The sequence below is a fragment of the Marmota monax genome, unplaced genomic scaffold (assembly GCF_021218885.2).
Source record: "Marmota monax isolate L192 unplaced genomic scaffold, Marmota_monax_Labrador192_F-V1.1 WCK01_AAM20220418_F8-fsc00017, whole genome shotgun sequence".
In the NCBI taxonomy this organism is placed as follows: Eukaryota; Metazoa; Chordata; class Mammalia; order Rodentia; family Sciuridae; genus Marmota; species Marmota monax.
In genome coordinates this window covers 20885404-20908745 of record NW_026695241.1, presented here as the reverse complement: position 1 = coordinate 20908745, position 23342 = coordinate 20885404, and the positions used below count along the sequence as shown (strand labels likewise).

The following is a 23342-nucleotide window of genomic DNA, read 5'->3' as shown; positions in this document are numbered from 1 at the left end:
TCACAATGGCTCTTGCGGGCATTTGACATTACTCAAGTTGAGTGAGAATAATATGATGAAGTTGCTGTTCTGAACCACATCCCAGGTATGGATATTGGCAGTACTCATTATTTTGTCATTATTACAGGGATGAAAGTAAACTTCAAGATCAAACCTTTATCACCCAGCAAGTTGAAGTATCAGACTCTAGTGAAATGACATCATCCAATACAAAAGGATCTCAGGAGTCCAAGAAAGTAAGGAGTCTGTAATCTAATTGAGTGATACATACAGCTATTACCTTTCCCCATGCAGCTTCTTGCTAACCCTTAGTTGTTTTCTCTACTGGCTATCTAGGAGCTTTCAGGGATCAGTGAAATGAATAACAAATAGCACTAGTATGAGATACTAGAAATTTTTATAATAATCACACTAACGCTGGAAATACAAAATACAAATGGATATGTATCTCTTTTAGTGTAGAAAACCTGTAGATTACCTTTGAAATAAGTAGCCTACTGGTGTGGTGGCATACTCCTGTAATCCCAGTGTCTAGGAGGTTGAAGCAGAAAGATCAAAGTTCAAGGCCAGCCTCAGAAACTTAGTGAGGCCCTAAGCAACTTAGTGTGAGACACCTGTCTCAAAATAAAAAATAAAAAGATCTGGAGATGTAGCTCAGTAGCAAAGCACCCCTGCCAGTACCAAAAAAAAAAAAAAAAAAAAAAGGAAAAGAGCAGTATAGTCAAAATGTATACTATCTGTTATATAAACACAAACATAATGACATTACTCTTAACTTTGGACATAGGGTGAGAAGTCTATGTCCAAGTCACTACAACCTAGGGGACAAAAGCATTATAAGGAATTATGGCACCATTAAAAGAAAAAAGACAGATTTCTTTCTTTTTAGGAGCTTTTTATTTGTAATTTGTTATGAATAATCAATTAGCAGAATGTACAATCTGAGAAAGTTCAAATGAAGCCATATCAGATCAAAAAAGAGAAAAATATTGAATTCTTTAGTTGCTACTAACATGAACACAACTGTACACTTTTGAATAGCAAGTAGTTAGCCAAATGAGTTTATTCCAATGAGAGCAACACAATTCTGATTAGTCAGTATTTTTTAAAAAGTGATTTTCCTTAAATGTAAGGAAAATGTTAGGAATCTTCGTGGTTATGTTTAATTCCACTTGGAATTTAGGCAATAATAAATTTTTATTCAACCCAGTCTGAAGTTGTTGGATTGTATTAAATATCAGCTGTGTTTTATAAGACAGAAAACAAGGGGCAATTGTATTCTCAAACTATAAATTTCTATTGCCTCACTTGTAGGGAGGCAGAAAAAACAAACAAAAACCCAGAGTAAGGTTCCAAGTGTATTTTGTTTCAGTCACCTTAAATTATTGAAGGTTCTGACATTCTATCCATGCACAACATTTTCAAAGTACTTCACACTCCATAACTCCCCATGGAGTAGGGTAGCACTAAATGACTTATGGAGAAACAGAAAAATAAATGATACCATCTGGCTAAGGGATTATGCCATCAGAGCCAGAAGTCTTCCCCTAGTTCAGAGAGCACATTAACTTCAATTCTAATTTCAAGATTAGATATAGTGGCACATGCCTGTTGGACTCAGGAGGACAAGACAGGAGGATTGCAAGTTTAAGCCAAGCCCCCCAAATTTAACAAGACCCTCAGCAACTTAGTAAGACCCTGTCTCAAAATCAAAACTAAAAAGGACTGGGGATGTAGCTCAGTGGTAAAGTATCGCTAGGTTCAATCCCATCTGCCACCAAAAAAAACAAAAAGACATATCAAAGAAACAAAGGTTAAAGGCAGCTGAATTAACCGAAGACTGTCAAAGCATTTCTTCTTCACTATTTTAAGTAATGAAAAATTTAGAAATTTATTAGGCCCTAATCAATCACATGAGGAGTTCTCTCAGTAAAAAGTATCACTAATGAGAAATCCAGGCAAAAAGAAAGAGTAATATATAAAATTTGGTAAGCCAGGTATGGTGGCTGGCACATGCCTGTAATTCCAGTGACTCAGGAGGCTGAGGCAGGAGGATTGCAAGCTCAAAGCCAGCCTCACTAACCTAGTAAGGTGCTAAGCAACTTAGTAAGACCTTGTCTCAAAATAAAAAATAAAAATACCGGGGACATGGTTCAGTGGTTAAGCACCCCTGTGTTTAATGTTTGGTACCAATAAAATAAAATATATTTTTTTAAAAAATTGGCAAATAATAGAATATATGACTTGTTTAAGGCAAGAATCTAACATGGTTTTGTGGGTGGAACCCTCCTTGATTTCTGGGTCTAAAATAACTTTTGAAAGAATTTTCTAAGAAAATTATTGCATCTGAATTAATGACTGAAGTACTGATAAATGATTGAAGTAACTCTGACAATTAACATTTGGCACATAAAACATTGATTTATCCATTGTACACTGAGGTATTCTTGAGATTTGATTTTAAGAAGCAGGAACCAGAACAATTATAGAATTAGTGGTCATGAATCACAGGGACAACAAAGTGGCATTGAGCAGAAAAGAAAGCAGTGATCACATTGTTAGGATAAATAGAAATGGATTATACCTATGTAGTGAGGGAATGGGCAAGCAGCTCAGGAAATCTTGGCAGAGGGGTTTTGCCCACTGGCACTGATGAAGGGCTGTGTTTAAAGCTCCACAAGAGGTTCATGAACTAGTTCTGTCCTGTTTTCTCATCCAAGGGTTCTTCACTGACCTTACCCTCCTTCGGGTCATTAAGAAAAGAGGAAAAGGTTTTAGAAAACAGAAAACTAAGCTCTTATTCCAGATAGCATTATAGTTACAAGAGTTGCCTTCAAAGCAGAAATAAGAAGAGCAAGTTAGTGTTACACTAGGGGTCTCCCAACAGCAAATTTGAAGGGGCCAAGAGTCCTGAGAAAGAGTTGAACAACAACATATTCTAATCCCAAGCATCTGATCTGAGCAAAGTTGACAAATGAAGTCGGTCAAGAGTGAAGGGAGATTTCTCAGGACAACTGAGTCTTAGAGAAACTTAGTTCTAACGGCCCATGGTAGGCATGACTACAGCAGGTGAGGAAAGAGTAGCATCTTCTTCTTTCCATTGAGAAGTGATGGTCTTTAGCTGAGTGTAGAACTGGATGCCCTAAAGACAGCAAAGAAAATGACGAAAGAGAGTTAACATATACTTCTGGTGGAGAAAGTCATGATTCTTCTTTGAAAGGACTTTTCAAGGTTGTTCTTTGAGTGCTACTCGTGTTCCTATTTGAGCAACAGGTGCAACCAAAATCCAATGTGTTGTTTATGAGATAATTTAAAAAATAATACAATATTGGACACAAGAGTAAATAGTTCATCCTTAGCCATTATTACTATGCTGAAATTAGAATTTATAAGCTAAGAGTGTCTAAATGGAAAAATAGGACATGTAATCTGTTAAACTTGCAGGTCATTCTATTATATTTTTCTTTTTCTTTTTTTTTTTTTAATTCTGATGCGCTGGGAATTGAACCCAGGGCCTCATATGTGCTAGACACGTGCTCTGCCACTGAGCCAGATCCCTAGCCCCTTGCAGATCCTTCTGTTGCAGAGCTGAATAACATGTGCCCATGTCAATAGATTTAACTCAAATCATGCCTCTACCCTTATTTTTTGTTATTTGTTTGTTTACTTTGCAGTACTGGAGATTAAACCCAGGGGTATTCTACTGCTGGTCTCCATTCCTGCCCCCTTTTTGAGACAGGGTCTCACTAAATTGCCAGGCTGGCCTCAAATTTTCAATCCTCCTACCTCAGCCTCCTGAGTTGCTGGGATTATAGGTGTGTTCTAATGCACTGTCCTGCATGACCCTTACTAACTGTAGCTTGACCTTGAGTCTGATTGACTTAACATGCACACTATAGCAATGTTGTAAGGAGAAAATGAATGACATACAAAAATATTGTAGCAAAGTTACTACTGCTCAACAATTGTTAGTCATTCTTTCCTTCCCATGAAAAAGAAGAAGGAATAGAGTAGGAAATATATGTTAGGCCATTTCTGATAACTGTGTGATAATGAGCTTTCTATTGTAGAGACAACAGAGTTTCTGTAGCAAATCAATGGTTTAACAAGAAAAGAAACATTGCAAGGAGGGAGAGGCCAAGGAGAAGCTGCTTTAGATTAAATAAAGAGACGTAAGAAGTTAAAAATGAGAGGGGTGGGGAGGGGGGAATATATTGTGCAGATATAACACTTATAAAATTATTAGCAAACTAGAAAGATGGAAAAAAACTTCCTTGATTGAAATGCTCTTATAGAATTATTTGACAAAATCTGGGCCATTTTTTTTAATACTCTTTTTTAAAAAATACCTTTATTGGGCTGGGGTTGTGGCTCAGCGGTAGAGCACTCACCTGGCACACTTGAGGCCCTGGGTTTGATCCTCAGCACCACATAAAAACAAATAAACAAAATAAACGTATTGTGTACAACTAAAAAATAAATATTAAAAATATAAAAATAAATAATAAAAATAAAATAAAAATACCTTTATTTATGTATTTTTAAGTGGTGCTTAGGATCGAATCTAGCATGCCTCGCACGTGCTAGGCAAGTGTGCTATTGCTGAGCCACAACCCTAGCCCCAATCTGGGCCATTTTAATATGTTGAAAACAAATTTCAATATAAAGATACAACCCTTTTTTTTTTTTTTTTTGGTACCATGGATTGAACCCAGGAAGCTTAACCACTGAACAATATCCCCAGCCCTCTTTATTTGTAAATTTGGAGACAGGGCCGTGCTAAGTTATTTAGGTCCTTGCTAAGTTGCAAAAGCTGGCTTTGAATTTGTGATCCTCCTACCTCAGCTTTCTGAGTTGCTGGAACTACAGGTATGTACCATCACACCCAGCAAACATACAACTAATTTTTACAATTTCCTTTTTGTTTTTGAGACAAGGTCTTGCTCTATTGCTGAGACTAGTTTCAAACTCCTGGGCTTAAGTGAGCCTCTTGCCTCAGATTCCCAAGTAGCTGGGACTACAGACATGTGCTACCATGCAAAGTTTGACTTTCATATTTTATTATGTAAAGTAATACTTTCATATCTTCTTTCCAAAATGCCAAGTAGCATTTAATAACATAAAGATTTAAGAATTCAACCATGTATTCATTTTTTTCCTCCAAAGAAGCCTATCTTACCCCAGCGTATTTATAGTAATTAAACCAAGATGGCAGTTTGTGGGAGGAAAAAAACTATTTTTTAAAAATATTTTTGGTTGTAGATGGACACAATATATTTTATTTTTATGTGGTGCTGAGGATCCAACCCAGTGCCTCACATGTGCGAGGGAAGCAATCTACCACTGGGCTACAATCCCAGATTGAGAAAAAAAAACTATAGTTTTACCGCTTCCCTTATAAGAAATGCTTGTTACTAGTATCAAACTACAGATGGTCTATGATTTGCTATTTTTCCATATTAAGATGGTGCAAAAGCAATGTGTTTTCAATAGAAATTGTACTTCAAATTTTGATCCCTTTTTGGGCTGCAATAAGCAATATGAATTATCAGCCCCAAGCCCATGAGGGTTGAATATTCTGTTGTTTTAACTATGATGTTCAGTAGATTAGGTGTATGATATTTTTAACTTACGATGGGTTTATTGGGATGTAATCCTATCATAAGTTGAGGAGTGTCTATAGACACTTATGTAAGGTAATACTTTCTTAACTAGTTAGCCGTATCTTAAGCATATAGCCATAACTATCATATCTATTGGATAATGTTTAATTAATTTTAAATTTTAAATTATTAGACAGGGTCTCATTAAGTTGCCCTGTCCTTGAACTTGCAATCCTCCTACCTCAGCCTCATAAATCACTGGGATTACAGGTGTGTACCACCATGCCTGGCTTCCAAAAAGAAATCACCTCTAATCACCATTATCCCTTTCTTTGATGCTAGGTAGTATGCCTCATGTGTTTCCATTGCACATTGAAAAGTGTTTGATACAAAGAAGGTATTTTTTGTGTGTGTGTGTTTGGTGCTGGAGGTTGAACCCAAGTCTTTGTGCATGCTAGGTAAATACTCTACCACTGAGCTATGCCCCAGCCCTGAATAAAATTTTTGATACATAAACAATTATTACAGGAAAAATATGTGCAATGGGAACACATGAGGCATACTACCTAGCATCAAAGAAGGGGATGATGAAGATTAGAAGTGATTTATTTCTAGAAGAATAGCAGAGAAAATGGCAAATACAAAGGCCTGGACTTGCCAGGCATGGTTGTGAATGCCTGTAATCCCAGCTACTCAGGAGGCCGAGGCAAGGAGGATTGCAAGTTCAAGGCCAGGGCAACTTAATGAGATCCTGTCTCAAAAAAATAGGCTGGGGATATAGTTCAGTGGTAAAGCACCTCTGGGTTCAATCCCTAGTACTACAAAAACAAAAATAAACAAAACAAGACAAAACAAAACCCACCAAAACAAAGGCCTAGACTTCCTCATGCTGTTTTCCCCCAACTTTTTTGCCTTAAGTTGTTCAAGAATAAGCAACTTTGTTAACGTTTCATTAACTTTTTAAAATTTTTTTATTCTTTTTTAGTTATACATGACAGTATAAACCATTTTGATATATTTACACAAGCCTGGAATATATTCTAATTAGGATCCCAGTCTTATGGATGTACACACGATGGTGAAATTCACTGGGGTGTGTTCATATATGTACATAGGAATGTTATGTCAGATTCATTCCACTGTCTTTCCCATTCCTATCCCACCTCCTTTCCCTTCATTTCACTTTGTCTAATCCATTGAACTTCTACTCTTTCCCTCCCTACCCTTATTAATTCTTTTCTAGGGGACTATCTGAGAAATACTTCAGAACAACATGTGACCTCACAGAAGCTGCTGGCATGTCCTTCTCTGCAGAATCCTTGTTTCTGAATATGTTTAAGAAAATTTCTTAAAGGAAAAAAATTTGACTCAAAAGTTACCTGTTTGCCATAGAAATTGGTGTCTCCCCTGAAAGATGATCGAGAACCAGTGAATGAGAACATTGGCAAAGGCACTGGAATAGGGACATTCACTCCCACCTAAAAGCAGAACAAATCTACATCAAATACTAAGCAAAGAACTCAAACTATAGACTCTCTATTTAGAAGCATAAAAACAAAGACGGATTTATTTTTCTTTTTTAAAAAATCAATTTATATTTTATGGGGTTTTTTTTGGGGGGGAGTGGGTGGTATTTATTTTTTTGAGAGACCATTTTAAATTGCTAGCTTCCATCCCATTCTTCACTCTATGAACTTTTATTACTGAGGAAGAAATGGAGCATTGTGGAAGATTAAAGGGACAACCTTTATAGAAGCTGCAATGACTGATCACTGTCTACTGTCTCCTCTTAGGAATCCCTAAGAGCTGTGAGAATCTACAAACCTGTCCCACATCGACCAGGTGGGAATATTTCCGAGCAGTGGCTCCATTGGTGGTGAAGATGGCAGTTCCATTTCCATAAGGGTTGTCGTTTACGATCTTGATGGCTTCATCTAATGTTTCTGTCTCCAGAACCACAAGAACTGGACCAAAAATCTCTTCTTTGTAACAGGTCATATTTGGCTGTCAGGAATGATCAATCCAGAAAAGAAGTGAGCTCTTTGGATTCTATGTATTTTATACTCAACCTGGTAATTTTACTTACTACCCACTAGTTTACGTAGAATTCTTTCATGTTAGCAATCTCTTTCCATTTTTAAATTACTTATTAAAAACTCTGTTCCATCTTCCAAACTATCAACATATAGACAACCTGAAATTCCTATTAATTATAACCACACTCTGTACTTTTAGTTCCCACAACTCATCACTAGCTTCCTTTGTAATAGCTGTACAACTTGTTTCATACAATTGTTATGTTACCAAAAAGTTACATGAAAATTTTTTTATAAATCAAATATATATAAAATATCAGATTATTTTGTTTACAGAAAGCCTGTGCTAAGTTCTCTGAAACAAAAACACTCCATTCCCACTTATCCTTTACCTCCAAAATTTAACTATGTACATTTATATTTTGATATTGTGTCATATATAAAAACACCTAAAACAACCTTCACCACTACACCTAATCAGCTGTGTTTATTGTTGATAAGTGGGTTTTTCTTCTATCATTCTGTGGCAAGAGACTTCATAGTTTCTACCACACTTACATTCAATTCTTGGTTATTTAGGATTGTAATGACAATATGTGAATTTCAAAAAAGGTTCCTAACTTCACTTTAGTCATGAATGTCAGCTGAGAGACTTTCAGAGTTTTGATAAATAAAAACTGACAGACCACTTCTTTTTGACTTTCTCGTGAAGATGTAGCTAAATTTTGGGCCCAGAGTAGTTATACCCAATTGAGTAGTCGATACAGAGATTGAGACATTGCAATAGCTATGAGGTAGGTTGCAAGAAGGAAGAGAAAAGTTACACTAAATAAGGAACCAGTATAGTATAAGACAAGGGTTGACAAACAAGTACCTGTGGGCCAAATATAGATACTATCTGTTTTTGTATAGGTCATAAGCTAAGAATGGTTTCTACTTTTTTTTTTTTGAATTGGGGATTGAACTCAGGGGCACTCAACCATGGAGTCACATGCTCAGCCCTATTTTGTATTTTATTTAGAGATAGGGTCTCACTGAGTTGCTTAGTACCTCACCGTTGCTGAGGCTGGCTCTAAACTCACAATCTTCCTGAGCTGCTGGGATTACAGCAAACACCACCGTGCCCAGCTCTACATTTTTAAATGGTTGAAAAAAAATCAAAAGACTACTTCATGACATGTAAAATGATACAAAATTCAAATGTATGTCCATAAATAAAGTTTTATTGGAATACAGCCACATAATGCTGATTTCCCATTACAAGTCAGAATTGAGTAATTGTGACAGAGATTATATATTTCTGAAAAGCTGAAAATATCTAGCTCTTCATGGAAAGTGGCCTGGATGGGGCTCAGGAGAGGAGACTCCAAATTAAAATAAGTGAACAATCCCGGCCAGACTTGAGGTCTTAATCATTAAATGTCTTCATTTATAAACCAGAAGGAAAGCTTCCATAGCCTCTAAGATTCCTTCAGCTTTCATATTTGTGAAATGATTGAGTTGTTCACCTTGACATTTGAGATGATGGTTGGTCCAACAAAGTTACCATTTTCATAACCTTTCACTTTAATTTTTCGCCCATCCAGAAGGATGGAAGCTCCCTCCTTTGTTCCACTATCAATCAGATTACAGACTCGCTCTTTGGCCTGGGGAGTGATCAGAGGGCCAAGATCAGCTCCAGGCTGGTCTCCTGTAAAACAACACATAAGTATCTAAGGACTTCATTAACATAAATTATGATTGCTAGTAATGTATGAATCTGAATGACAAATACATATAAAGAGAGGCAATGGTAAGACTAGAAGACTGCTTCCCTTTGTCAAAGCCAATGCTAAGATATAGTGTCAAAGATACAAAATCTAAAGTTGCTGGGCAGATAGGTGATTACCTGCATTGACCCTCAGCTTTTTGGCACGCTCCACCAGCTCTGGAAGCCACTTCTTAGCCTCTCCCACAAGGATTGCTGTTGAAAGAGCCATGCAGCGCTGACCAGCAGCTCCGAATGCTGCTCCAACCAGCTGGTTCAGAGTATTTTCCTTGTTGGCATCTGGCATGACTACCCCATGGTTTTTGGCTCCCTAAAGAAACACGGATTGTGCATCAATCTTCCTTAGTCAAATACAATTAAGCTAAGAATGAGAATTTAAGGGAAGGATTAGAGAATTCATTCTTTGTTGCTTTGAGGACAAAGAGGTTATTTTTAATACTGCTTAAATTTTAGCAACATCAAGCAGGTCTCCAGATTTTTTCCCTCACTTTCCAGTTGATAAGCTGCTATATATTTAGCTTAAAACCATTACCAAGGCAAAAAAGCCCCAATCACACTCAAACCAACAGGTTAAAAACTGCAACCAGGAACCAAGGAAAATGTTGTTTTCTAACTTAGGTAGGAAGCAATTTGTTGTCTGCTGAGGTTTCCAGTTAAATTAAGAGTAATGTAAACAAAGAGCTGCCAGTAATAATAATGCCAGTAATCAGCCAGGCTGCACATGTCTGTAATCCCAGTGACTTGGTAGGTTGAGGCAGGAGGATTGCCAAGTTGAAGTCAGTCTTGTCAACTTAGCAAGACCCTCAGCAAATAAAAAATATAAAGGACTGGGAATTAAGTTTAGTGGTAAAGCACTATAGGTTTAATTTCCTGTACCAAAAATAATTAAAAATGCCAGTAAACAGCTAAGGGTCAAATTCAGACCTCAGGCTGGGGATGTGGCTCAAGCGATAGCACGCTCGCCTGGCATGCGCAGGGTGCTGGGTTCGATCCTCAGCACCACATAAAAATAAAGATGTTGTGTCCACCGAAAACTAAAAAATAAATATTAAAAAATTCTCAGGGCTGGGGATGTGGCTCAAGTGGTAGCACGCTCGCCTGGCATGCGTGCGGCCCGGGTTCGATCTTCAGCACCACATACAAACAAAGATGTTGTGTCTGCCAAAAACTAAAAAAAAAAAAAAAAAATTTTAAAAAAAAATCTCTCTCTCTCAAAAAACTTTATATAAAAAAAATTATCTCTCTAAAAAAAAAATCAGACCTCCTAAAACATAACATCTAGAAAGAGGTTCCTCAAATTGGCTTGCTTCTAGACTTCTATACATATAACTACATATATATCTTCTATGTAGCCTGACATATAATCATTTTCACATCTCTAGATACAACTATAGTTGAGTGTATGGGTATATACCATGTCTACTACTTAATTTAATCCTATTATACATAATGTTGAACACAGAATACATGCAATAAATATGGAGTGAACTAGGAGGGGCTTAAGTCAAATTGGACAAAACATTCAGCCATGAAAAATAAGTGGCAATTATCTTTTTTTCACATTAGTTGAAGGAAGGGTGGGCAAGATGCAATAGGACTAGTATTAAAGAGTTGCTAAGCATTTGGCAAAGAACTAGTAAGAGTAAAGTAAAAATTAAAGCATGTCACGTATCATATGGGGATATTTGGTTCTTTTTGGTGCCTTGAATTACTAGTTAGTATGTACCTTAAAAGAAGGAAGGATTAAGGGCTAGAAGCATGGTGTAAAGAAAGGAAGAAATAGAGCCAGAACCAGAATCAGGCTGTTACTGCTGAAAGCCTAAAGAATATGAATAACATTCTTAGGAAGAAATATGTCCCTTGTCATCAAAATAGTTGTATATGATAAAGGTGGTCAACATGATCAATACTCTTCACAAGGTTCACGGTTAAGAAGACATTCAGGATTAAATGGTAATTAAGAAACACTGGCATTAGTGGGAAGAGTGGTCTTGCTGTTGAAGTGCTGTTCTTAGATAATTTATAAACATATAACAAAGTTCAGGAGAAAAAAAGAATAAAAAGTCACCATGTTGGCTTGAACCCTCTTTCCATGTCTTGATCCTCTTTCAAAGATATACTCTCCTGCCTGGTTGGATCCCACAAAGCTGATTGCTTTGATGTCCGGATGATCACAAATAAAATTTACAGCTTGGAGAAGAAAAAAATGGTCACCAAAAAGAACAAGGGCCATAGGCTTCTCAACGTGGCAAATCTCCCCTTTACCCACTGGTTAAACATTCTCATAATTGTTTTTTCTACACTCAATTGCCATTGTGAAGTTCTCTTTTGTTCCCTTAAATTCTTTTATTTATTTTTTATTTGTTCTAATTAGTTATACATGACAGTGGTATGCATTTTTACATATCATACATAAATGGAGTATAACTTCTCATTCTTCTGGTTGTACCTGATGCAGAGTTTCACAGGTTGTGTAATCATATATGTCACTTAAATTCTTTACAAATTCTATTTAGCCTCTACCCTTTCAGCATATTTTTTCATTTATTCCAGAATTCTTGTTTCTAGTCTAATCTGAAGGCTACAATTCCTATTTTTCTCTAAAACAACAGCCTTTCACAACTAGACACTTCCATTTTTTTTTCTTTAAATATGTGATAATGGGGGATGGGGTTGTGGCTCAGTGGTAGAGCACTTGTCTTTGCATGTGTGAGGCACTGAGTTCAATCCTCACCACCACATAAAAATAAATAAAATAAAGGTATTGTGTCCATCTACAACTAAAATATATATATATTTTTAAAAATGTGATATGTCCTCAACTGAGTATGATGGTGCATGCCTATCATCCCAGTGACTCAGGAGGCTAAGGCAGGAGGATCCCAAGTCTGAAGTCATCTTCAGCAATTTAGTAAACCCTGAGCAACTCAGTAAGATCCTATTTCAAAATCAAAAATAAAAAGGGCTGGGGTTATAGCTCAGTGGTAAAGCACTCCTGTGTTCAATCCCCAGAATTAAAAACAATAAGAATATGATATGTCCTCAACTGCTACTATATAGAGACTCTCAGAAACTATTGTGCTATCTAACACAAGAGGTGATATGGCATTAGTATTTAAAAGCAAGAAGCAGAGTCAGCCTTAGGATACATACTCTAACATAATTTGTTGCAGTGTAACTTTGGGCAAATTACTTAATTTCACTCTGCCTCAATTTTCTCATCTGTAAAATGGAAAAATAATACTGCCTCAAAGGGTTGTTATGAAGATTAAATGAGTAAATAAACTTTCTCTGTCTAGGGGCTGGGGTTGTGACTCAGTGGTAGAGTGCTTGTCTAGCATGTGCAAGGCCCTGGGTTTGATCCTCAGCACCACATATAAATAAATAAATAAATAAAAAACAAAACAAAACAAAACAAAACTTTCTCTGTTTGGTCCTAATCCATGTTGTTGGAGGCCCACTGCACAGTGAAGGGCAAGAAGCTCTGCTACTCCCCATTTAGTTACCTTAGCACAGATGGCAAACAGTCCACAAACATTACCTTCAAACATGGAGATTACTATTAGTGAGTCCCTTCCTTCCTAGTTTTCTTATCCTAAAACACTCAGTTGACACTCAACACCTTAGTTTGTTGATGGCCATATTAAGTAGTCACATGCATTAGGGAAGCTACCTTCATGTTGTCCATGGATGATGTTCAGTGTTCCATCAGGGGCACCAGAATCCTGAAGCAGCTTAGCAAGAAGCATAGTTGCTCCAGGGACTCGCTCTGATGGTTTCATTAGGAAAGTATTCCCACAAACCATGGCCATGGGAAACATCCAAAGGGGGATCATGGCAGGAAAATTAAATGGAGCAATGCCTGCACACACTCCCAGGGGCAGACGATAGGAATAAAGGTCCATGTCTTTGGTGATGGATGGCATAGTTTCTCCCAACATGAGGGATGTCACACTACAGGCATGCTCGACCACCTCTGGAACAGAGAAGAAGAAGTTAGGCCACTAGCTCCCCACACTGAGCATTGCTTAGCTTTATCTTGTTCTGTTCAGCCCTGAGGCTGTGATCAGGCCAATGACAGAATCCCATCTTCCTTTTCCTAAAGTCCCATAAGGGCTCCCAGCTTACGAAGGCCTCGGAATACATCTCCTTCAGCATCAGCTAGGGTCTTCCCTTGTTCCAATGTGATTAACTTGGCAATTTCTTTCTAGAGAGAAAAACACAAATAGAAACTCATACAAGGATATTCCTCCTTTTGTTTATTTTTGCAGTTCTGGGGATCACACCCAGGGTCTTGTGCATGCTAAGCACATACTATACCATTAAGCTAGAACCTTAGTTCCCATGTTCCTCCTTTTAATTCTCAGGTTGCCAAGACAGAACAAAACAGACGGAGAAGCAGAACGAGGGAGACAGCCATGATCAATGTCTCTGTGTTGCAGAGTTAGGGAGAGCAGCTGAAAAGGTCACTGGAGGAGTGATCAACCCCGCTAGGCACTAGTGTAGAAAATTATACCATTTAGGTTTCTTTTTTTTTTTTAATATTTTTCTCTTAGATGTTGATAGATCTTTATTTTTTTATTTATACATGGTGCTGAGAATCAAACCCAGTGCCTCATACATGCAAGGCAAGTGTGCTACCACTGAGCCACAGTCCCAGCCCCCATTTAGGTTTCTTACCAAGTTTTCTTTAATAAGTTGTTGATAGCGGAGCAGGACCTGCTGCCGGCTCAACACTGATGTGTCTGCCCATGCAGGGAAAGCACGCTTGCAGGAAGCAATGGCTGCATCCATTTCAGCCTTGGTGGACTGAGGGACCCGACCAATAACCTCATTAGTGGCCTGATGGGAAAAAAAAAAGGGAAAAAAAAAAAAGCCATCATACTTTGCCAATGCCCTACCTTCTCCATGTTCCATCTAGTCACAGAGGCAGCACTATGTACTTCATGATAGACACTCAGGTCCCGAGGGCCCCACCTTCCCACTATGTTCCCAGAATTCTAGGCCAGTCAGTAAGTCCCAAACCAGTTTTGCTTACTGGGTTGTGGATGTCAATCCATTTATCACTTTTGGATTCAACAAATTTGCCATCAATGAAGAGTTTTACAGTTGGCTGGGGATTAAAAAAAAAACACAAACTTTATATTAATTAATTGCTTTGTTTCTCCCTTTCCCTTTCATAAAGCAGGAGGAGTTCAGGTTGATAAGTGAATCTTCTTGTCTTTAGGACTGTTACCCCTAGGAAAAAGATACACAATGTTCTTGTCTATAGTACTATTAACATGCAGCAGCACCTCTCAACACTGTTCTCTCTCTGAGCATAAGAAACTCTCTGCTATTCACCCAGTGATCTTCATGAGCAAATACATCACTTGGAAACTGGGTTAAAAAAAAGCAGCCACTGTGTGCATCAGCCAATTATGACTTACTGGCCCCACTGACTTTCTGTCACATTATTACATACACATTTTACCTTTATGATAAAAATTTTTAAATTGTTCTATCTACATGTATTTAAAAAAAAACCTTTTTGTAGGGCTGGGATTGTGGCTCAGCAGTAGAGCACTCGCCTAGCACGGGCGGGCCCAGGTTTGATCCTCAGCACCACATAAAAATAAAGGCATTGTGTTGTGTCCATCTACACCTAAAAAATATTTTTAAAAAAAGTTTTGTAGTTGTAGATGGACAGCATGACTTTATTGTTTATGTTTATGCAGTGCTAAGGATCGAACCCAGTGCCTCACACATGCTAGGCAAGTGCTCTGCCACTGAGCTACAGCCTCAGCCCTACATGTTTTTTTTTCCTCCCCTGAGATCACTTTCACTAAATTTTCAGAGGTCTACTTTTTTTTTTTTTCTGTTGTCATACAGAATACCTGAGAATGGGTAATTTACAAAGGAACGAAGTTATAGAGGCTAGAAGTCCCAAATAAAGCAGCTGTACCTGGCAAAGTCTTCACAATAAAGAAGAAAACTGGGAAGGGCAAGTGGGTGAGAAAGTCATTCATCTTAATGACCTAACCACCTCCCTGACACCTGACACAATGGCAATCAAATTTTAACATTCAGCTAGAAGAATAAGTAGTTATGCTCCATTTGTGTACAGTGTGTCAAAATGCATTCTACTGTCATGTATAACTAATGAGAACAAATAAAAAAAATCTTAACATGAATTTTAGAGGAGACAAACTACATTTAAACCATAACAGGATCTGTGAACCAAAAATGGTGAAGGACTACTGGGCTACAGTATGTACTTACTTCTACAGGGAGAGGATTTTGCGTAGCAGTCTTTGTTTAATAGATTTGAAATACAGAAGTGACAGAAGATGGATGTTCTGTAAAAACAACTCTAGAGGTTTAAGAGGAAGACAACTATTTGGCAGATTCAACAAAACCTTTAGAAGAAGACAAGAGTGGTGGCACATACCTGTAGTCACAGGTACGCAGGAGGCGGAGGTGGGAGGCTCACAAGTTCAGGACCAGTTTGGGCAACTTAGTCAGACCTTGTGCCCCTGCCAAAGTCTAAACCTCTAGAAGTCAGAGAAATGTTTGTACCTTTTGGCATAGTAAGTAAAATTCAGAACAGAAATAATCCAAAAGAAGGAAAAAACTATATTTAAAATGTTTTATAACACTGAAAAATATAAACAATCTAAATGTTATATGGAGAAATTACTAGTTAATTCAAGCTACATCAACTTGATGGAATAATCCACAGCCATTAAAAACCATAATCATAGGGCTGGGAATGTAGGTCAGTGATAGAGGATTTTCCTAGCATGTATATGTCCCTGGGTTTGATCTCCAGCTCTGAAAAAACCCCACAAAACTATAAAGTCTATCTTGCAATAATGAAACTGCTCACAAAATAATAGTCAAAATAGTAGGTAAGAAAACCAAGATAAAAAATTTCACATATACTCTGATCACAATTATGTAAAGATAAAAAGGAATACCCCCTGGGCTGGGGTTGTGGCTCATTGGTAGAGCGCTTGCCTAGCACGTATGAGACTGGGTTCGATTCTCAGCACCACATTAAAATAAATAAAATAAAGGTATTGTGTGTCTTATTACAACTAGAAATAGTAAAAAAAAAAAAGAATATCCCCACACCATACTGGATTCCTTCTTGGAAGTCAACTTTCAATGATAAATATACTTACGACTGAAGAAGAGAAGGAGGATGCTGGATACCAGGTGGAGTGTACCTTGGAAGAAACCTGTGTGATAAAATAATAATTTGATAAATGAGAAAAGAAAATTATTAAAACTTTAGCTACTGTATTAGAATACTAGCTACTGTGAATATGAAAAAGAACTTGGTGTTTGCTTTCAAGGACCATATACCTTAAAAATATACATATATACAACTAAAAAAAAAAAATATATATATATATATATATATATATATATGTATTTTTAGTTGTGGATGGACACAATACCTTTATTTATTTTTTATGGTACTGAGAATTGAGCCTCATACGTGCAAGGCAAGCACTCTACCACTGAGCCTCAGCCCCAGCCCCATACTTTTAAAGAAATGTATGAAACTATGAGGTGCCGCAAACTGAGAGAATAATGTCATAATAATCATGTCCCAAATTTCCAAAACCGGGTTGATTAAATTTTTTTGTTATTATATTTTAATAGTTTGGGGTCTAGAAAATGTCACCATAAATCTAACAGAAAGAAAATATTTAGCATGGTATATAATACAACAGGTGTTGAAAACAATGTACAATCAATATATATGTAATAAGCTATATCATGTATAATCAATGTAGATATAGATTATACAGTACATAATAAAATGTAAGTATAATCGCTCATACAAATACTTGGATACAAATGTTCATAGCAGTGTTGTTTGCAATATGCCAAAACTTGGAAATGACCTAGATGTTCACCACTGGATAGGTGAACAATAAAACTAATGTCTATATCCATACATCAGACTACTACTCAAAAATAAAAAGGAATAAAATATTGACACATGCAACATGGGTGATTATAATAATTATGGCAAGTGAAAGAATTCAGACATAAAAAGAGTAATAATGGATGGTTTCATTTATGTAAAAAAACTACAAAGTGCAAACTATAGTATGAGTTTAGTGTAGTCTTGTATGAGAAAGCAGACTAGTAGTTACTAGGGAATGATGGGGAAGGTGGCAAAGGGGACTAAGAGGGAAACTGGTTTTAGGTGATGGATATATGTTCATTATTTTGACTGTCATTTTTGTTTTGGTACTGTAGACTGAACCCACGGGCTTTTTACCACTGGGCTACATCCTCAGCTCTTCTTATTTTTTGTTTTTAGACAGAGTTTTATAAGTTGCTGAGGCTGATCTGGAACTTTTGATCTTCTTGTTTCAGGCTCCCAAGTTGCTGGGATTAGGTCTATGTCACCACACCTGGCTCTCATTATCTTAATTGTGATGATGACTTCACAGGTTTATAAAAATATTAAATCTTATAAATTGTACAATTTATTTATTAATTACTGGGGATTGAATCCAGAGGCACTTTACCACTGAACCACATCCCCAGCCTTTAAAAAAAATTTTTTTTTAGTTATACATGGGCACAATGTCTTTATTTTGTTTATTTATTTTTATGTGGTGCTGAGGATCGAACCCAGGGTCTTACAAGTGCGAGGTGAGCGCTCTGCGGCTGAGCCACAACCCCAGCCCCCCCCAAGCCTTTTAATTTTTTTAATTTTGAGTCAGTCTCATTAAGTTGCTTAGGTCCTTGCTAAGTTGCTGAGGCTGGTCTTGAACTCTCAATCCTCCTGCCTCTGCCTCTGAGTCACTGAGTCTACAGGCATGCACCACCATGCCCGGCATAAATTGTACACTTTAAATATGCACAGATTATTTTATGCCAATTTTATCTCAATAAGGCTGTTTTTAAAATGCCACAGGCACCTTATGGGAATAAATATGTCCTATCAGTAATATTTGATAGGGCAGAATCAGTGAATGGAGAAGGGAGGGTCATTTACAACAATGTCAGCTTAAACTGTAATTCTAAAAAAAATACATATATGTATATATATATATACATATATATATACACACACATACATACATACATACACACGTATACATATACACACACATATATGTTGTGGAAATTGATTTTAAAAAAAAAACCCTCCAGGGCTGGAGATGTGGCTCAAGCGGTAGCGCGCTCGCCTGGCATGCGTGCGGCCCAGGTTCGATCCTCAGCACCACATACAAAGATGTTGTGTCCGCCAAGAACTAAAAAATAAATAAATATTTAAAAAAAAAAAATAAAAAAAAATAAAAACATCTCTTCTGTTTTAAAAAAAAAAAAAAAAAAAAAAAAAAAAAAAAAAAAAAAAAAAAAACCCTCCAAATGGCTTTCCACTGCTCTTGGGATAAAGACTCATCTCTTTGATGTTGCTTGGAAGACTCTACATAGTATCTTTGTTTCTCTAGGTCTCTCAGCTTGCTATTTTCCTCCTTACTTTCTCTGTTCCAGTCATTCTGAGTATGTTTTGCACTCTTGCCCATGCACATGCTAATCCCTCTTGGCTGGCTCTGTTTCATTCCTTTTGCTTGGTTCACTCTTACTCCTTTAGGTTTTTACTTGGTTAACACTTGTCTAGGAATCCTCAACGTCAGGTCTGGGCTAAGTACCTGATTGTGGAGTTTCTCCGTTTGCTTTATGGATACTAAACAAGCTTGTTTAGTTATTAAGTTCCTCTCCCCTTAGATCAACTGACCATTTTGCCCTTAGCCCATAGCATGGTTCCTGGAATACAGTAAGTACTCATTAATATTACTGATAGGACATATTTCTTCCCATAAGGTGTCTGTGGCATTTTAAAAACAGCCTTATTGAAATAAAATGGCCATAAAATAATCTAATGAGCCAGGCTTGGTAGTATATACTCAGCTACTTGGGAGGCTGAGGCAGGAGGATAGCAAGTTCAAGACCAGCCTGGGCAACTTAGTAAGAAGATGTCTCAAAATAAAATTTATATTAAAGAGGACCTGGGGGTGTAGCTAAGTGGTAGAGTGCTTGCCTATTGTGTTGCAAGACTCTGGGTTCAATCCCCAGCATCAGGAAAAAAATGCAGAATGAATACTTACCAAGCAATATTTTGATACTTATTTTGCTGCATGTGCTCTTTCAAATGCACTTAGCAGCCAACTTGGGTGTTTTAGGCCATTTAAATTTTATGTTTTCACTTATATACAACCTCTCTCCTGTTAAGGGGAATAATAGATCCGTATCTGATATAACAGAACATTATCATATGGGTTATTTTTTCCCTCCTAGTGTAGTTTTATTGTTGTTTCTGTGGTACTGGGGAATCAAACTCGGGGAGTTTTCCAACCTAGCTACATCCTCAGCCTTTCTTATTTTATTTATTTTTTTTATTTTGAGACAGTATCTGGATAAATTTCCCAGGGTGGCTTTGAACTCATGATCTTCCTGACTCAGCCTCTCAAGTAGCTGGGATTACAGGTATGCACCATTACTGGGAACAATTTACAACTGAGCTATATCTCCAGCTCTTTTTATTTTTTATTTTGAGACAGGGTTTCACTCAGTTGTTTAAGGCTTCACTAAGTTGCTGAGGTTGGTTGATCTTGAACTTTTGGTCCTCTTATCTCAGCCTCCAGAGCCACCACTGGGATTACAGGTGTGTACCAACATGCCTGGCTGGTTTTTTTTTTTTGTTTGTTTGTTTGTTTTTTGTTTTTTGGTACTGAGGATTGAACTCAGGGGCACTTGACCACTGAACCACATCCCCAGCCCTATTTTGTATTTTATTTAGAGACAGGGTCTCATTGAGTTGCCTCTCCATTTGAGCTCGAGATCCTTCCCAAGCAGCTGGGATTACAGGCTTGCACCACTGCACCTGGCTATGTTTTTGTATTTTTTAGTGAAATATAACTTCTCATTCTTCTGGTTGTACATGGTGCAGAATTACAATGGTTGTGTTAGATCTGATATCTTTGCTTCATTTCCTAAGAAACATTCATTAGTACCACTGCTGAAGAAATTATCCTATGACAAGTCACACCAAACTTCTACTGTCTATATGCACATTTTCTACCTGCTAAGGAACTGTCTTCTCCTCTTGGCTAATGACTTGTTAGTCTTGCAACACTTTACTCAGAGTAAAACCCTTTTGGAAACTTTCTCTGAATTGTACAGGTTGAGTTTGGGGCTTTTCCCTTATGTCCCTGCAGTACCTTGGGCATGCCTATTGTTTATCACTTATCATCACATTACATTAGAGGACATTTCAGTGAGTCTTTTACTGAAAGTCTGGGAAAGTGCCCACATGGAAAAAATTGCACTATTTAAATCCTGAATTCCCAGCTCTATCAGGTATTACCTGGGTGACATTAAATATCAGATAATTTACTTAGTTATGTTTATTAATTCTAATCTTCATAAATATTCTTAAAGCTACAAACTTGTGGAGCTGGGATAGAAGCCAAATGTGATTGTGAAGCTTGTGCTTTTTGTACAACATTACTGAGGCAAGTCACTGAGTCTCTAAGATTGGTTTTCTGAATCGGAGTGAGAATATCATAAGAAAGAGAAAAACGTTCTTGGTTCAGTTTTACTAGCCTTGATAACAGAGAAGATAAGCTAAATACATAAAATAACTAAAAACATGAACCCTCACATCTACAAATCCTTTTGATAGTCGTCTTTATATTCCTGGATTTAGACTACTTTTGTGTGTGTATGGTCCTGGGGATGGAAGCCATGGCCTCATACAAGTGAAGGAGTGCTTTATTTTTATTTTGAGATAGTGTCTTTCTAAGTTGCCCAGCCTGGCTTTGAACTTATGATGCTTCTGCCTCAACCTCTTCAGTAACTGGGACTACAGATGAGCACCACTCTTATCAGATTTAGACTACACTGTATCAAATTTTCATGTTACAGTAACTTCTAGTTGGTAAGGGTTATTATTTCTGGTCTCTTCGAGGTTAGTTCATAGATTTCTTCCAATGAGTAAAAAAATAGTGTCTAATATTTCTAAAATAAAGTGCACAGGAAGTTTTCCTCCTTGAAGCAAAGGACAAAATACCTTCTGAATATTCTCAATGATTCATTTTTTTTTCAATGATTCATTTTGATGAGAGTAGAATTGAAGGAAAAAGCCAATTTCAGTAGAATATTTCAAGAAGGTGGTAATGGGAAATATAGTTTTCTTGCTATTAAAAAAGATAATAGAACTAGAATAACGGCAAGAAATATGAGTGAAGCCAGACCAACCCCTTTAGCCCATTCTCAAACATCAACCTTTGCTGGCTCTGCCAAGAATTTTGAAAATGAATGTTTCTGCAATAGAACTCATCAAAACCTGACAAATACTAATATTACCTAAAAGTAAAACAACATAGAAGAAGTTACCAGGTTGGATGTAATGAACAGGAAGGCAATGTTGTTCCTTGTAGGTTTGAAAGTCTTCCCTGAAGCAACACTTGCCTCATATTTTAAGTCCTTTCTAGGCTTAGAACAGGGGAAAGGCTATGAACAAAGCTTCAGACCTGCAGCTTCTGTAACTTTATAACCTCTCTTTAGGCTGGCTCCAGAGAGCACCCAACCCCCAAGGGCAGAGTTGAGAATGTGTTGAAGAAGCTGACTTTGTGGCAAAAACTTTGAACTTCTTGTCTTGCTTGCTCTCGTTTTGGAAATGTTTAATCATTTGAATATATGTGGAACATAGTAACGTAACAATGTGCCCTTTACCTCCAACAGGAAACCGTAACTTCGCAAGAAACAGTTTAACTAAAAGTCTTGGCAAGAAAGCACAGAGCTTGTGGAAAATACAGAGTTATAACAGTTGGGGAAAAACTGTTAGCAAATGGCTGCCTTGGGTGAAAACCCAGCGTACATTTCTAGGAGATTCAAAGTTCATTTTCTGACCCCTCGCGTACTCCCTCCCCCCTTACCTTAGATTATGGACAGAGAAGTCGAGAGAAAGGAGCAATTTGGACGTTCCTGGCAGGGAAAGAGCTCTAAGTGAGGTGACCAGAAAAGGGCATTTCTAGGGAGAGAGGTGGCTGGTGCAGAGGTGAAAAGGAAAACTGGGCGGACTGAGAGGTAAGAGCAAGCGAGTGACAGCAGGGACACGGCAAGACTGGAGGATAGCGGGCCAGAGCCAGAAAAGGAGGCTCAGGAGGAAAGGGTGGAGGGCCAGGGGTGATAATTCAGGGCTCGTACCAGGGTGAGGGAAAGTATACGAAGTGAAGGAGTGGGACAGGGCTGCATAGTGGGGTGGGAACACAAGGGTCCGCCAAGAAGGGGCTGGGCCAAAAGTCTGTCCCGCCGGAGCATTGCTCAGAGAGTGGGTGGAAAGGATCCATTCCTAGCTTCGTGGTCCCTCGGCGCCACCCTCACTCGCCTGCAGGATCCGGGACCGCACTGTCGCCGCCGCCACCACCGCCGCCATGGCTCTGAGCTGTCTCTCCTCCGCTTCCCCAGCCTCTGCGGCCTTTGCCTACCAGGCAGTACCGCGGCCAAGCCTCGCCCTCCAGCCTGCCAAACCTCTTCATTGGAAGACAAGACCGCTTCCTCCAGCCAATCACTCACTGGAACACCTGACTCCACCTCTCACTTCCAGTCCTGTGGGAATATGATTGGTCAGGAAGAGAATGGCTCTCGCCTCCTCCCACCTCAGCCAATTCTATTGGTGAAGATAGGGAGACGCCCCTGACTTGGGTACTCTATATTGAGCACGCGGGGAAGACGCCCCCTAATCGGGAGTCACCATTGGCTACGGGCATGATCCAGGTCCCACCCCCTCACTAAGGAAAGTAAATAGACCCTCCAAGAATTTTGCAGTCACTTTAACACTACCACGAGGGGCGTGACTATGACCGGGAGGGCGGGGATAGGCAAATATTGCCCTATGGGGGGTTAATGAGATTA

General features: G+C 38.1%; 2 protein-coding genes across 4 annotated transcripts in view; one reads left to right on the top strand and one right to left on the bottom strand.

The window, feature by feature from the left end:
- Positions 1 to 9322, top strand: part of Bbof1 (basal body orientation factor 1) — a 52142-nt gene extending 42820 nt beyond the window's left edge. Inside the window, exons 11-12 of one of the 2 annotated variants that reach the window (XM_046440891.2) lie at positions 128 to 236; positions 6847 to 9322. In XM_046440891.2, coding sequence (XP_046296847.1) covers positions 128 to 236; positions 6847 to 6858 — 121 coding nt within the window. In that variant the 3' untranslated portion in view covers positions 6859 to 9322. Of the gene's footprint in view, positions 1 to 127 lie in introns of both variants that reach the window. The other variant, XM_046440890.2, reaches the window with a different exon arrangement.
- Aldh6a1 (aldehyde dehydrogenase 6 family member A1) lies at positions 1046 to 22967 on the bottom strand. Of its 2 annotated transcripts, none has more exons than XM_046440888.2 (12): positions 22816 to 22967; positions 16574 to 16630; positions 14446 to 14520; positions 14088 to 14249; positions 13536 to 13614; positions 13081 to 13383; positions 11476 to 11597; positions 9528 to 9717; positions 9148 to 9329; positions 7428 to 7607; positions 6983 to 7081; positions 1046 to 3142 (listed from the first exon to the last, which is right to left on the bottom strand). In XM_046440888.2, the coding sequence occupies exons 1-12, from the start codon at positions 22861 to 22863 to the stop codon at positions 3038 to 3040; spliced, it is 1602 nt and encodes a 533-aa protein (XP_046296844.1). In that variant the 5' UTR covers positions 22864 to 22967; the 3' UTR covers positions 1046 to 3037. The 2 variants fall into 2 exon arrangements, with proteins under 2 accessions (XP_046296844.1, XP_046296845.1); XM_046440889.2 differs by lacking the exon at positions 22816 to 22967 and adding an exon at positions 22364 to 22770.
- Positions 22968 to 23342: the final 375 nt, after the last annotated feature.

Bases quoted from the DNA above. Each gene is read 5' to 3' on its own strand.
- Aldh6a1 (XM_046440888.2), bottom strand. From the start codon at position 22,863: ATGGCGGCGGTGGTGGCGGCGGCGACAGTGCGGTCCCGGATCCTGCAG. The intron at 13,615-14,087 runs GTAAGAAACCTA...TTTTCTCTCTAG, and splicing joins AACTTATTAAAGAAAACTTG to AAAGAAATTGCCAAGTTAAT. The intron at 13,384-13,535 runs GTAAGCTGGGAG...TCTCTGTTCCAG, and splicing joins AGATGTATTCCGAGGCCTTC to AGGTGGTCGAGCATGCCTGT.